This window comes from Solea senegalensis, linkage group LG7 (assembly GCF_019176455.1).
Source record: "Solea senegalensis isolate Sse05_10M linkage group LG7, IFAPA_SoseM_1, whole genome shotgun sequence".
NCBI lineage: Eukaryota > Metazoa > Chordata > Actinopteri > Pleuronectiformes > Soleidae > Solea > Solea senegalensis.
This window is the reverse complement of record NC_058027.1, coordinates 4,106,805-4,122,898: the sequence shown is the minus strand read 5'-3', so window position 1 is coordinate 4,122,898 and position 16,094 is coordinate 4,106,805. Positions and strand designations below refer to the sequence as shown.

Below are 16,094 nucleotides of genomic sequence, written 5' to 3'. Positions count from 1 at the left end.
GAATGAGAAACACGTGGAGAAGCTTCCCGTCTTGATCGCTGAAATAAAGGCAAAGATGTCCCAGTGGTTCAGTTTAATCCAGTTTTACTTTGCTTTGGGTTTGAGACAATAAAATGAAATAAAAACAGAGCCTTTTTAAAAATGATTTTAGGTGAATGCAATACGCTTCCATTGTTATGAATCTACAAATAAAACGTTTATAGCACCTTAAATACATGTTGTTTTTCTAGACCATTCTGAGGCCCAACTGCAGTCCCTCGAAGGCCCACCAGAGGGCCACCTCCCACACTTTGACAAGCACTGATGTTGCTGGTGTCCTACTTGTTGTTGTTGTTGTATGACGTTTTTGTGTTGTTATTTTTGCACATTCACACAAATTGTCATTTGTTTGTTTTTTAAAACATTATAAAATGTATATATTCTTTTGTATAACTGAGAATGTATGGGTTTTTATTTACATTAACATACTTAATTCTTATATGAACTCTCTTATTATTATTATCTCATCAGCTCGGGTGATCCTGATCCTTCATTCCTTCTTTCCTTCCCTCACTCCCTCCTCCCTTCCTCCCTCCCTCCTCGCGTGCTTCACCTGCTGCTGTGTCTCGCAGCTGTGGAGTGTCTCCGTGCCTCAGTCTGAGTGAGGGGGCCATGGGCGCGGACACAGATGACAGTGAGGCTCCTCTTCACATGGATTACGAGGCTAATGTTTTCCCTCACAGCGGCGGATACGGACGCTACAACCGGGTGGTGGTCTTGTTCAGCTGGTTCCCAAACTTCGCGGTCACGTTGAATCTGCTCAGTGACATTTTCTTCACCCACATACCGGAGTCGTACCACTGTACGCCCGACCCGGAGCTGCTGCCCTCCGCGTTCCTCCTCAGCAACTTCTCCAGACAGGGATACTTGAAAGTCGCCATCCCGTGGGTGAACGGCTCCGGTCTGAGCCACTGTGAACTCTTCAAATATCCGCCCAACACCTCCGACTTCTCCGGTCATGTTCCCAGAGAGAGGGTGTCCTGCACCCGAGGCTGGGACTACGTTCACTCTGCGGGGCTTCGCACCAACTTTGTCACTGAGGTAAAGTAGCGGCGGCACCATGTGTACCATGTTAACCATATTAACGGTATAATTTAGTTAATTAAGCTAATTGTGAATGGAGAAAGTCATTGATATTCCTAACATAGAGTCCTAGTGATTTATTTTGAAGTGACACAAGGGGGAGCCTCCCTTTTCTCCATTAATAATTATTACGATTTATTTATGGTTCTTTTTTTCACTTTAATGTGTGTCTCTATTTTTTGTGACGTATGTTTTTACTAAAACACATGCCCGATATATATGTACGACTTCTCAACTAGAAGTCGTACATATCTCGGGCTAGCTAATGTTAGCAACACCAGTCAATAACAACAAGCTAGGTGGTATTTTGTGCACTCAAACAGTGCAGCAACATTAGCTAAACAAAACAAACAGAGAAAGAGTACTCAAATATTCTACTCCAGTAAATGTATCACTGTTTTGATAAATTTATACTTAGGTACAATTGAAAGTACTGGCCTAAAAATGTACTCAAGTTAAAGTCAAAAAGTAGCTTGTTTAAAATGTACATGGTTGGGGTTCTTTCTTGTGTCGTGCAAAAAAGGACAAGGGGACACAAATCTCACTTGAATTGTTTTTAATTTTCAAATTAAAGTGCAGACAAAATAAAATATGTAAACACATAATGTATCAGTCCCTGCGATGGACTGGCCAACTGTCCAGGGTGTAGCCTGCCTATCGCCCTGTGTTAGGCTCCAGTGGAGGATAAAGCGGTAGATGATGGATGGATAATGTATCGGTCAAAGGTCAAAAATGCATTAACATTCTCGCTCACTCAGGGACCTTATTTAACGCCAGTTCACCTGTCCTCATCATTACCTATCCTCATCATTCACCTGTCATAATTCACTGCCAAAGTTTCTGGGTGCGTTCATTTTTTTAACATTTGTTTTACTCAGTAATGGATGTGATGTTGAAAATGTAGTACTTCAAAAAAAACTTTACAAAATGTACACAAATGTACACAAAAAGCTTACTCAGTTACAGTAATGCAAGTAAATGTACTTCATTACTTTACACCACTGGACAGAAGTGCTATTAATGGTAAAAGTAGCAGTGTTTGAAAGCCACGACATCGACTATAAATGGAATGCAGCAAAAGTAATAAAAAAGTTGTTTTTTAAATCATACGTAATTTTCTGTAGCTCTTGTTGTCACATGTTTTTGTGACCAACATTCACTTCCATCTTTTGTTTTTCCCACACTAGAGGATAATTGGCCAGATTTCAGTCCGGATCTGACCCTTCCAACAATCGTGGATGTCTTCTGATTTTAGGCTTATTTGAACATGGCCAAATTATTCTGTAGTGTGAGGGGTTAACATATGCAATTTTAATGGCATAGTACATATCAGCGTATTCCCGATTTCAAATCGTAATTATTAAATTTGTTTAATATTTATGGCTGAACAGTGATTGGGGGCCATGAGCAGAACCCCGCAATAACCAATGAGAGTGAGTCGACCGGGAAACGGATGTTGTGTACTTTTGTTTAGAACTGCTAACAAGACAAGTTGATTCCGTCTTCCTCATCCACGCTTTTGTTGCGCTTGTCAGCACAAAACATCTCGCACATACAACTATTAACTGACGACGCCAACAGTCCGTCTCCATGTCTGTTTATATTCTAAAGTCCTGTGTCTTGACTGGATCGTCTCGTCTGTGCTTTCTCACGTTGAAAACATTGATTTAAATCGGTTACAAAGTTTGTTGTGTCTGTAGCCTCCGACGTTTTTGAAATCAAGTCTGTTTTGAAAATCCTCTAGTGTGGGCAGGCTTTAGTAATAGTTTTTGTAGTTAAACATACCACCGTTTTGTAACTTTAAAAAAAATGGAATATGTTGTCTAAAGGTTCCGTTGTTGGTTCTTTTCTTTTTTTTTACCAACTAAAACTGCATTACTTGAAAAATAAATGTTTTGGGCGTTCTCCATGATGGTGGTACTGAAGTGTTATCCGTGGAAGAGAAGCTGGTTTATCTTTGCAGGGAACATTTGTGGTGTGGAAGGTGGTTGTTCACATTCATCAGTCAATATTTGCTCAGGTTAAACTGTTCAAACCTTGCTGCCTGTTTTCCCTCTTACTTATCAGGAAGTCTGCCCCAGGGCCATAACTGACTGTGTGTGCATGGATACCAAGATACACCAACCACTGTCCTCGTTCTGAAGGAGATGTTATTCAGATTATGGTACATGGAGTCGCAATAATCGCATTCAAATTGTGAGAACGCGGGTGTCACGAGAGACACTGGAGGAGACCACGTTGACCTACTTTAATGTGGGAGCTCACAAACTCTCAGAGTGGTCAAAAAACCCAGGTTTAAATGTGTATTTGACCCGTAGAAATGTGTGTAATAGGGAACCACACAAGTTTTTTAGTGTCTTCTTTAAGATCCGGATGAACGCACTCATTTCTTCTTCATCCGCTTCATTTCCTGCTGTTAGCTCAGCCATTAGTGCTGAATGTTTTTAGTGAAGCACTGGACGAGGCTTGATCTAATCAGTTGTACTTAGGAGGGGCCCCTGTCAACTTCGGGGACCCCCGGCAGTTGGTTGCTTTGGCTACTCTGTTGTAACACCCATTACTTCAACGGCTGTGGAAACTCCATTCGTTAATAACCATAGTCTGATGAAGGTGTATGTCAACATAATGCATCTACAGTAACAGATAACTAACCTGAGTATGACCTCATAGTGTCTTATTCAGACACTTGCGTTAGAATTGGAAGCTTTTCCATTACTCAGGGTTGGGGTTAGTACCTAGTAGATCAGTTAAAAAGACTTAAAAATCCCGAAAACATGTGTTAATCTGCAACATATGAGAGGTAAATGTCTAAAATCCCAATATTTAACAGAGGAGTCTGGTGTATTTAGTGACAGCACTGCTGAAAGCCAGTCAGTTCAGTGACTGTGTCAGACAGAGTCTGTGCTCCGGTCATGCTGGAAGCACTGAACTAATCTATTTAATTTACTGATTCTAATGATTCAGTACTTGAGAGAGTTTGTTTTTGTTTGTTTAAGATGAATAATAATTGTTGAAGTGCTTGGAAAAAATGGATCATTTTTATGTTAAATAGCAGAAGTAGGAGTAGTTTTAGTTTTTTGTTTGTGGGCGGGCCTTAGGAGGCTGCATGCCGATTGGCTACTGAGTTTTGGAGCGACTGTGTTTTCCAACAATAAAATACAATTTAAATCGATATTTTATTTGCTTCTTAAAAAGTGTTGTTTGAAAATATTGACACAAATCCATAATCCATAATTCCATATCTTTTCTCCTGTTTTTAGTTAGGAGCGTAGGTAAGTTTACTTTTTGTAGGTAAGATTAGGTTGCACAGACTTTTGATATATTTGGCTTTTTGGCTCTTTGGAAAGAGGACGGTGAAGACACACACTTTACCCCAGGTTTCCCTTGGTCAGGGACCAAAAAATAACTGCTTTGCTCGTCACTAATCTGTGTGTTTGTGTCGCATTTAAAATGACGTTGCAGCAGCTTCGTGCAGCCGTGCCATGGCGGCCCCGCCCACGTTGAGGAGGTGCCTGATACCAAGCTGAGTAGAGTCGAGACGTGCTAGAACTGAATAATGGAAAAGCTCCATTAGGCGAGTTTCCATGAGCCTATTTTCATGCTCATTCTCTCTTTGCGCATTAAAAACTGTCTTGAATCTTGAAATATTGCATGAAAGTTTTTTGGAAGAACTGGTGCATCGAGTAAATAATGCGTTTCCGTCATTTTGAAACAGTGTAGGAGAGAAGGAAGGTGTGGACTGATGAAGAAAACCACTGTTCACTTAAACTGTAGTTTATCTTTGAAATCTAAGCAAATGAGGAGTCTGAGGAGTTCCCACAGTGTTGATTAAGCTTACCAGCGACACACGTCTCTCTCTGTGATTCTCACTATAGCGCTGATGTTTAGATCTTAGGTCTTTCATATCAAGAGGTGGGGTGAAACTGAACTTCTGCCTCAGTACAAGCCTCGCTCACAAAGCAGAACAACTATTTCGAACAACAGAAGAAGTAGTCACCAAGACATAGTCATCTTACCCTTGACCTTGTGACCTCTCCCCGACGGGGCTTCCATTTTCAGCACCTTGCTCTGCAGAGCATTAGACGCAATTACTAGATAGCCATCGCTCCTACAAAGTACAACAAGCACTTTTTGTTGGCTAGTTTTCTAGGGATGAACACTTCTTGTCCCCGCCCGCCCCTGCACTGCTTGTGTATACACACAAATGCTCCCTCAGTCAGTTCTGATAGTATTGATAAATTTCGTTTAAATATTAGGGATGGCACGATGCTGTCATTTTAGACATTTTAACCTATAAAGCTATTAACAACACATTTCAAGCTATTTCAAAGACACAATTGTCCAACTGTGTAATACAAACAAATAAGCATGACTCAGCAAAAATGCTGTTGTTGAATTTTATTTTTTACAGTCTGTGCATAGTGAAACATGGGGTTATATATGATTCCGAGTATCATATCGGTTCATCCTAGATATTTGATCGTTTTGAATGGAAAACAGTTGGTTGTCAATGTAGGTTATTGACACCAAGCACTGGATGAGCGATTGTTTGTGTGTTGTTGTTGTTTTTCAGCGGTTGGCGTCTGTAATGTTGCATTTACTGCCTCTTCCCTATTCACACATAAACTCATTGTGACGCTGACGTGTGTGTGTGTGTGTGGAGAGACAGTAAAAAGTTGCATTAGGGTTTGCATTGAACATGCAGTATCTTTTGACTCTGTGCGATCGATACAGAGCTGAATGAGGCTCTTTTTTGACTGTAGACCTCAGTCTGATTGTCATGTTGTGCAACAAGTGTAAAAATTCCATTGGAGCCACTGCCATTTTTGGAGCCTTAAACCACTGGGTTTTTTAAAAATCCTTATTATCCTTTTATTAGGAAAAAAAGTTCAATGACATTACAGGGAAAAAAGTATAAAGAGTTCACCATCATCATGTTCCGAAAGCAATCTCTAGGCCTTATTCCTTTCATTTTCCTTTATTTTTAATAGTTTAGTTACAAAGAAAAACCTAAAGCTGAACTATTTGCATCCAGTGAAAAGTTGCTGTTGCATTTTTGTGTATACAACCAATGTGCAAAGATGATGTCATAGCCCCACCTGTGTCACTCTGTCGTTGTTCGAATATATCTTTCTAAAAAGAAAACAACTTTGTACCCAGCCCACATGCTGCATGCCTTCTTCTCTGTTTTTGGTGTATTTCTGTAGCAGTGTTACATATAACTTTTGGAGTCATTTGTGAGGGCTTTTGTGCAGATGAAGACATTTATCGAAGTGATTTTGCTTTATGGAAAACTTTTTAAGAACGAAAAAGAAAAAAAGGCAGCACTTTCATGTAAATATGGTCTTATGCTATTCAAGAACACAGGTTTAGTATTAGATCGAAGTGTTTGCTAAGACATGTTGAACACGTCAGAGCATTTTCTGCAGTCTCTGAGTGTGGGCTGATCAGCAGGACAAAGTCATTATGGGTAATTTCAGATTAATATCTGTTTACTGTGGCTTCGAGGAACTAAATACAGCATTCTCCCTCATGACAAACTGGTGCTGGAAATCTAAAGGCTTCCGTGTTCCTTCCTGAGTAAACACGTCTTTCGCTGCTTCCTCTGTCCATGGCGTCACTCACAGGGACAAAGGAGGAACTCGATGAAAGGGAAAACTTGAATAAACGACATCGGAGTTCATCAACTTGAAGCGGCCTTTGTTTCCAGACGTTATTTCTACTGATTATTGCAAATGTCCATACTGAGTTAGATAAAAAAGAAGTTCAATTTTGCTGCTCCATAAGCTTGGAATCAATTGCAAAACAATTTAATCCTAGTATTGGTCTCACTGGACACTTTTTGAAGTGTCATTTTACTCTTGTCGGTCAGTAACCCAGTTTAAATCTGCTGCTGCATCTCCTGGCCAAGACAAGGCCAGGAAAAGGCTTTCCTAATTAAACAAAGGTTAAGAGAATATACTCGGGTAAAAATAATAAACACCTTTGTGTACAGTCCTATAATATCAACTGGTAAAACTCATAATGTGTGTTTTTTTTGCTCTGTGAAACAGAGTTGTTGTTGACTTAACTGCTCTGACATTTTATCCCTTTATCTGTTTGTTGTACTGATGTTTCTCAGGATCTGCTTGTAGCCGCTCCTCCTCCTTACGAGTCTTTTTTAATTATCTTGGCATATGTTGTGGTGTTGTTGTTGTGTCATGTTTAATTTTTGCTGCACATCCGCAATCTCAATAAAGTTTTGCAAAGGCTTGAATAGATTGAAGGGAAACTTTTGGGCCTTGAGTGGGATTTTTTTCAGCACACTTCCTCCTGGGTGAGGTGAGGTGTGAGGTTTGAATTTCGCTACGGACGCCTGAAAAAACCTGTAACATCTATTTTAAACATGGCAAACACCAGCCACAGAGTCCATCTTCAAATCTTCACGACAGTTTTGTGCTCCATTTGTGCTCAAACTGGCTGTGGTTTGTGATTTTCTGTTATTTAACTTTATCTTAATGTTCGAGGAAGGCAGTGACTGGTGCCTCCCGGGTGCAGAGTCACTGTTGACAAACAGGCTCTACTTCATTCTAATGTAATAACTGTCAGCAGACATTTTAACTCGGTTAGGAAGGACGTGATCTACATTCCTCCTTCCACACAAATCCATCTGTGGTCCGATGTTTAGACAGAAGTGGACAGAGTTAAGGAGGACTGTTCACACCTGGAGTTATGATGTGTCTCCTGTTAAAAGTCCGATTTTAGTCAGACTAAGACAGTAATTCGGTTTCCTTAACGTCATTTGAACACGTTAGTCTGAAATTCCGCAAGTCTTAGTTGGACTAACATACCTTGATAATGTGATTCATAGTCTGATTAATCCTGCATGTATACGCTTAGTCGGACTGGATTCAGACTTGCCGTTCTGCACCAATATTTCGACGTATAAACTGCAATACTGTTGCCGGGAAATCATACGTGGCGCCGTCTTTGTTACACAGCAACCACAACCGTCCATGTCGCCGTTCGCTGTTGGTTTTACTGTGACGTAAGGTCAATAGGAAACGCTTATAAGAGAGATACAATTACAGATACTAGATACTAATTTACCAGCTTCAGAGTCATTATGATGGTTGAATGTCTTCTTGTGGGGAGATTGTGGGCTGGAGGTCTCGCAAGGTCTTGGTTCTCACGAGAAACACTTATTGCTTCATGGCACTACACACACACACACCCTAGCCAGGTACTGGGTCTAAGACCAAGGATAGCGTTATTTTAGACATTCATTGTGGTAGAGCTGGCAAAAAAGAAGCAGCAAAAGCGAGGAAGAAGAAACGACTGTCACGAGTAGACATCAGACACATGACGAGAAATGAAAAACAAAGAATCATGCAAAATGGAAGAAAAGGATAACATCCACTGTGGATGGCTTTAATAGCCTGTGTGTTGCGTTCACTGTCCTGTTGTAAATCGTGACAAACTAAACAAAATTACTTATCAGTTTGTACTTTTATGTCACAAATTTTCACTAGTTGTAACTGTTTATTAAATGTTTCCACCATATTTTTAATAAAACAGTTGAATTCACCATTAAAATTCACTTTATTTTACTCAGTTTCACTAAAAGAACTGGAAATTCCGATGTTGCATGACTTGACCAAACCCAACCTCAGCCAGACAATGGTTCCTGGTTTTGACCTGAACGGGGTTTATGTGTTTTTGACTGTGAGACGAGAGTTCTCTGAATGCAGCGTTTTTCATCTCTAACGCTCTGTTATTTTTTTGAAGAAACACTTTGGTCCAAGTTAATATTGTGTTTTATTTTCCTTTTTTTCCTTCCTGTACAGTGGAACTTGGTTTGCAGCGACTACTGGAAAATCCCTTTGCAGCACATCTGTTTTATGATGGGATGGATTCTGGGATACATCCTCCTTGGTACATTGTGCGACTGGTAAGTAATTCATTCTCATTTTTTTCCCTCTGATTTCAGAGAAGACGGCATGTGTCATGTGACGCTGTGTGTTCAGGTTGGGCCGTCGGCGCGGGTTCCTCCTGTCCATCAGTCTGTCCAGTGTGTTGGGGATGGCTGTGTGTTTGTCCAACAGCGCTGTGGTGTTTCTGCTGCTGCGTCTCTCTCAGGGCGCCATGCTCGCTGGAGTGTTTTTGTCCTCGTACATTGTCCGTGAGTATCCTGCACACACATTTGAACTATGGTGGTTTGGAAAAGGAATCCGCTCACTTTCTCCAACACTCAATGATATTCTGAGCGCCTGGATTTATTTTGATTTTATGGTTGTAGAATGTCCAAAAATCAATGAGCTTCTGCCTGTTTTCAAAATCGGGGTCAAAATTGCAGCAAAATTGTGTCCTTCATCTGACAACAGGCTTGTCTCCTGTCTCTCTATCTTGGCCCCATAACTAAGTTTGGTTTGAAATTTGAATTTGAATTTGAATATTGTCCAATATCAATATTGTTAATCACTGTTTACAAATTTCCCTGGAATATCATGATGTTATTTTAAGTTCACCCTCACCGTCCACATGTCCACAGTGCAGGACATGCTGCTGCTGCTGCTAAAGTCATTAGCACATTAGTCCTTTCACCTTATGTAAAAGTTAAATAACGTTAAAGCGATTCCCGGTGTATCGCGCCGGTTGTGTACATGAAGGTTATCAACGACTGCTCATCCAGCAGGACCTTTGTTTTTTTTTTGCGTTTTACCGTGATAAAACCACAAAAACATTCAGAGTGTGATTTAAATATTGATTATGAATGACCGACACAGGTCTCTCTTTACCTAACCTGCTCCTGAGTGATGTTATCAGGCGAAGATAAGAGAAATCCCAGTGTGTGCTTACAGAAGCAAGTTAGAAATCCTCGCTTATCTTTGTTTTGACCTTATCTCGTCTTTACTCCAGTAGACATGAACGACTACATTCTTTTGTAAATGCAAAAGAAGAACTGAATAAATGTGACATTTTTACCAGTGAAAGCTGAATCTATTGGCCTCCTTTGCATGACTTCTCCTTGTTTTATACAAAGTTTCATTATAAATGGGGCCTTAACGTCAGCGTCAAAATTATTAATCACATTTTTTAACATTTTTATGAAGAGACAACAGATTATTTGTCATGTTGTCTGTGATCTCTTGCCATCTTTTCCTCATGTGACCTTGTTTGTGTTTTTCCCCCCATTTTTTATTATAACTTCATAACAAAGTTGAGCCTTCGTTATTAGAAAAAATTCAATTAAAATCCTCCTATCCACAAGTCGGATAAATGGCTAGTTTAATTATATTAAGGTTAAAAAAAAATTGTGTTGACCTAAAAACTGTTTTAGCATTTTAGATCCATTTTAATTAAACTTTTCTGCTAAATATCAGACTTTTTAATTCTATAGTCGAGCTTTGCTAGTTGAAACCAGCAAGTAACAAATATATTGATTAGCCACCAGTGGGTGACAAAATAAGTCTGTTTAAATGGCAAGTTTATAGTAAAATGAGCCTATTGCTCACTTGATTAATGGTCTTAATAGGATGTTGTGTACTTTTTGTCAATTATTTTCTTAAGAAGAAAATAGATGATAAAGTACGGCTACAGTACATATGAGTGGACACCAGTGTGATTGACAAGTGTTGTCGTCCAATAGGAGTCTGATTGAGGTGCCGACCGTGAAGCTGGTGTCAGGAGCGTTTGCCACTTGACTTTAACTTAATTTAAAACAATCTCTACACCAACTACCACAACAATAAATGTGTGCGACTGCTTTAGTATTTTTAACCTTGTCTCAACCCCGAGACCTTGAATCAATGCCAACAGTGAGTTGATCTGATTGTCAGGCACAGAAACCACATCCTCCCCTGAGAGACATATTTTTAATTGTGGTAAAGCAGGAGGAAAGAGTTGGGGTCCCAACACCATGAGACATTAGTTTTTCCTCAACACAAGGAAATACTTCAGTGATTGGTGTGAATTGTTTGACATTCAGTTGAAAACAAATGGTGTTTTGACTTCTTTGGTCTCATTGTTGTTGAATAAGGTTAATATTTATCAACACAGGAATAGTTGACCTCTGGTTCCATGAGATACGAGGGAGATGGAAGGAGTATGTGTGTGTTGAATATACAAGAAATAAAATTGAAATCATAATTTTCTTTATTTCTTACAATACAGCAATATTATTATTTCTTCACAGGAGAAAAAGAGGCGTAACTTAACTTCCCAACAACAAAAACACCAACAAGTGAAGAAAATAATCTTAAATGAGGAGCCAGGGGAAGGAAAATATTAATGCTAATAACATTTACATACATACAACTCATTATTTTTCAGTTTCATTGTCGGTGTTTGTGTGCAGATATGTAATAAATAAAATGGAAGTGTAGGGCTCATTAGTCATGATGTTGCCATAGTGTTTGTGACTGTGTTTGTGTGTGTGGGGATTTCAGCGGATGACTGTGATGAAGTGTGTGGTGCTGAGCTGTGACTGACAGCAGGCAGCTGCTTGGGGTGTGTTGTTACTCTCGCCCTGTGACATGTCCAGACAATTTCAAACAAAATGGACCCAGCAGGCTCGAAAATGCCAAAGTAGTGCGATGACGTGGCCATAGACTGCAAAGGCACAAATGGCACTTTTCCACTAAACGGTACCAGCACGGCACGGCTTGACTCTACACAGTTTGCTTTGGTTTGGTTTCAATTACTTCATAGAACTTCCTCAATGTGGGCGGAGTCAAGGCACCAATAGTCTCCACCCACGGTTCTCAAATTGTGGTACTTGTACCAGCTTCCTCTGCAGGAAAATCAGAAATACTGTTTTACTGTCTATACCAGGGTATGTGATCGGTGTGTGGCGCTTAGGGATTTTGATCGGACTGTGTAGCAAATGAAAAACAAATAAGATAATAATAATAATAAATGTAATATTAATAATTAGAGTCACCTTATAAGATAAGATAAAATAGAACTTTATTAATCCCAAAGGAATTGTTCAAAATTGCAATAACAATACCAATATACGATTGCATGCACCAAAAGTGAAATATAAAATAAGGTGTCAAAAGAGTGGTGCAAATAGAAAGGCATGATCTAGAAATATTGCACATGATAGGCAACATAATAAAGCCAATATTATCTATTATCTCTCGCTCCATCTTAATCTAATTTCACTATACCAGTGTGTGAACTATATGTGAGGAGGAGGATGGGAATAAATCTGCCTCCTGTGAAAAGTCTGTAGCTGACTTAGCTTGGTCTATTTACACCACTGTATTTTAACGTTGTGATAATGGTGTTACTTCAAGAGGGCAATATTTTCTCAGGTGGTATTTGATATAAATGGAGACCTTTTGAAAAAAAAGGCAACAACTCAAAAACTCCATTCTAGGTGTCGTTTGACCTAATTGGCGCTCAAATAACAGAAATCCTTGCTCTTCTTCTTTTGTCCTTAATAGTACTTTCTGAAAACTATGCAAACATCTGCTTCCTCTTTACACCAGCACTCACATGCCCAGTGGAGCTGAATGGTTATATCATACACGTTTACTTCTTACCACAACGTTTATTAAATAGCCACCAGGGGGCAACAAAATGGAATTTAAAAAGAGAAATAAGTTTAAATGGAAGTCTACTTAACTTTTACTTCTCACACACGATGTCCATTTTCTTCTTCTAATAATAATTAGAGTTACTAACAGGTGTAATGTTGTCTTCCACAGTTCTTCTCACCCTATCTTCTTCATCTCATCCTCTTTTCATCCTTCATTCAAAGCAGTTCCAATGTCAGTTTTGTAAATTATGGTTCCCATTGAGAGGAAAATGGACGATAAAGCATGGCACATATGAGTGGACACCAGTGTGACGGCTTATACGAGTGTCTGGTTGTGTTTGACATCTGTGAGTGAGTCGTTGTTTGTCTCTGCGATGGACTGGCGACCTGTCCATCGGGGTGTGACCCCGCCTTTCCACCTATGTCAGCTGAGATTGGCACAGCACCCCCGCGACCTCATGTGGAGGATAAAGTGGTAGAAGATGGATGGATGGTTTCAAACAATTTTGGTGCCTGTTAAATGACAAATCTGAAGGCTTCTAAACAGTCCTTGGTCTGGATGTAGATCATTTTTGTTTGCAAATGCTGTTTTTAAATGAAAATGGCTTAGTGTAGATTTGGTGTTTCCCTATCGACTGTGTTATGTATTTTTTTTCTAGAACTGTCTAAAACGAGAGTGAAGCAGCATGTGGAATGTAATTACGTGAACATTGTTAAAATAGTGTACATTCCTGCGAGGGAGGAGGTAATACTAGGACTGGCTCTGCTTTTAATATACGAACACACTCCCGCATTCCTGTGAGGTCAGGGTTAGAGTGGGTCTTCATTTTTCTTTAGATGAGACTGAAGTGGAGCTGAGCTGGACGACGGCCTGACAGAAATGTCAGTGGCGGTCCTGTCGGCGTCCGCTCGGCGTCCGCTCCTCCACAGAGACGAGAAAACAATAGCAGGACAGAAGCGAAGGCGAGGAAGTGAGCAGGAAGTAAAGCTGCTCATTTTCTATCTCCCACCCCCAGTCGACAGGGAGGATGTGGAAACAGAATCCGAGCTGTTGCCGGGGCAGGAGGTCAAAGTTCAGGAGAAACTCTTTATGTCAGTGTGCCCTGAGGTAATCTTTGAGCTTGTCAAACTTTGCAGTTGTGTTTTTGAACATAGCGTGCAGAGTCCCTCTTTGATTTAACCCAGAAAATTGACTCTGACTGTGGGAGATTTTGGTTATCGTGTTTGCATGAGGGTCCATTCATACATCAGGGGTTCCTGCATATACACACCTTCCCTCATTCTCCGTTCCTCCTCAGCCTCCCTCCTCTCCATACCACCTGTCCGTCTGTCCACAAAGGCTCAGGTCATTCAGCTGTTCTGCCCCCCCAACTCTGGAATACACTCCCACAACCCATCCGAACAATATCATCACTGTCCACCTTCAAATCCCAACTAAAAATGTACCTTTTCAGATTATCTTACCTTACATCATGACCATCCCCCCACTATCACCTTAATTTTGCATTTTAAATTCTTAAATATGTCCATTTTTAACCTCCATCTACTGTGTTGATCTTGTCCGTTTTATTTCATCTTAACTTTTACCTTTAACTATTTATAATTAGTCTGCTTTATTTTTTCTCAACTTAACTGTGTACTTGATGTATCGTCTCATTTAATATGTAAAGCGACCTTGAGTGTTAGAAATGCGCTTACAAATAAAATGTATTATTGTTATTATTATATATATATATATATATATATATATATATATATATATATATATATATATATATATATATATATATATATATATATATATATATATATATATATATATATGTATATGTATTGTTTATGTTCCCATTTAGTGGACAGCTTCTTAAACGCAGTTCTGCACTCTACCGTCTCCTCCTCCATCTAGTCCTCTTCTCATCCATCTCCATTGCAGTTCAAGTCTCAATTTTGTAAATTATTTTTCCATTTAGAGACATAAAGCGTGTGATTGAGTGTCTGGTTGCATTAGACATCTGTGAATTTCTGGTCATGGAGTTGGTTAAATCCACAAATCCAAACAGTTTGTTTAGCAACTAGAAGACTGTGTCCATTTTATATTTTATATTCAGTCTTTGGCTTGGATACAGATCATTTTTGTCTGAAAATGCTGCCTTTGAATGAAAATGTTGCAGTGTGGATGTGGACTATGAGCAGATACGGTTTTTAACATCAGTTTAAGTACTTTCTACTAACATGGTTAATAATTTTGCTTAAAGTAAATGTTAAAATCCAGAAAAACTACACAGGGCAAAATTGTCTTATTAGTAACTAGAGCCGAATAATTTGAATATCTAAGTGTGTGTACAGTAAGTGTGATTTCAATTTGATTTTTAGTTAAAAAAAAAAGGTTTCTAAGACTTAAGTTTCATATTTACTGTGATATGGAGCCACTGTACTAATTTAATTTGAGAAATTTGAAGTTAGGAATAGTTTTTAACACATATTTATATGTATATATTACATTTTTTTATTTAATAAGCAACAGTTAAATTGCTGAAATTATGATTGTACTCACCAATAACAGAACAGGAACCTCGTTAAAATTATATATTGAAACGAATGCACTGTTAAAGATGATGAATGAATGCCGTATCATTAACCACAAAGCTTTAAATTCGTCCTGTGTTGACGTCATTTGTCATTTTCTCTCAGGGTTGGAGCTGTGCGATCCTCCCCACCGCCTCATGGTCGCCATGATCAGCAGCTTCTTTGCCGTGTTCGCAGAGCTGCTGTTGCCGGGTGTCGCGGTCCTGTGCCGTGATTGGCCCATCCTCCAGGCTGTGGTCACGTTGCCTCTGCTCCTGCTGCTTTCTTACTGGTGGTGAGTCAGCATTTCCATAACTGATACACTGTCACATCACCTCATCACGTGCGTGTTTGCTGAAGCGTCAGGTGCTTGTTATTGTGCCCTAACATGAACCTGACATTTTATACCAGCCACACCTGAATTCATGTGTAAACACAGTTATGGAGAAAATGCAAATTCCAAGATCTCTGACTCACAAAACAAAATGACAAAGACTGACTTTGTCCAAGATCATTTGTCCAGATCCCATCTTAAGATATTTCAGCACAATCGGTCCCTGAATTTGAGGGAAATATTCCTGGAAAGTTCTTAAAATGTCCGTGAACTTGATGTCAATTGAGGTGTGGGAGCCTTTACGATCATCTCTGAATCTGGATCTGAATATGGATCACCTCCAAAATCATTTCTACAATAGGTCACATCTAAAGCCAACCTTTCCTTTCTTGTATTTATGCTGCTATACAGCAAAATATATGACCTCTCTTGCACAGATAATAATTAACATTAAAGCAAGACAAGTTACTTTAGTCTCAGTTTACATGTTTGAACCAGTTTGAGAGATATTTAGTGAAATATAATACAAATACAACTAGACAAAGT

General features: G+C 39.4%; 2 protein-coding genes across 2 annotated transcripts in view; one reads left to right on the top strand and one right to left on the bottom strand.

The window, feature by feature from the left end:
- cmtm3 (CKLF-like MARVEL transmembrane domain containing 3) overlaps positions 1-16,094 on the bottom strand; it is a 272,921-nt gene that overhangs the window by 218,965 nt on the left and 37,862 nt on the right. The gene's annotated exons all lie outside the window — the stretch shown is intronic.
- The window catches only part of slc22a31 (solute carrier family 22 member 31), a 22,450-nt gene continuing 6,975 nt past the window's right edge, over positions 620-16,094 (top strand). The window contains exons 1-4 of the mRNA XM_044030884.1: positions 620-1,080; positions 8,949-9,052; positions 9,129-9,283; positions 15,341-15,509. Coding sequence (XP_043886819.1) covers positions 652-1,080; positions 8,949-9,052; positions 9,129-9,283; positions 15,341-15,509 — 857 coding nt within the window. The 5' untranslated portion in view covers positions 620-651. The remainder of the gene's footprint in view (positions 1,081-8,948; positions 9,053-9,128; positions 9,284-15,340; positions 15,510-16,094) is intronic.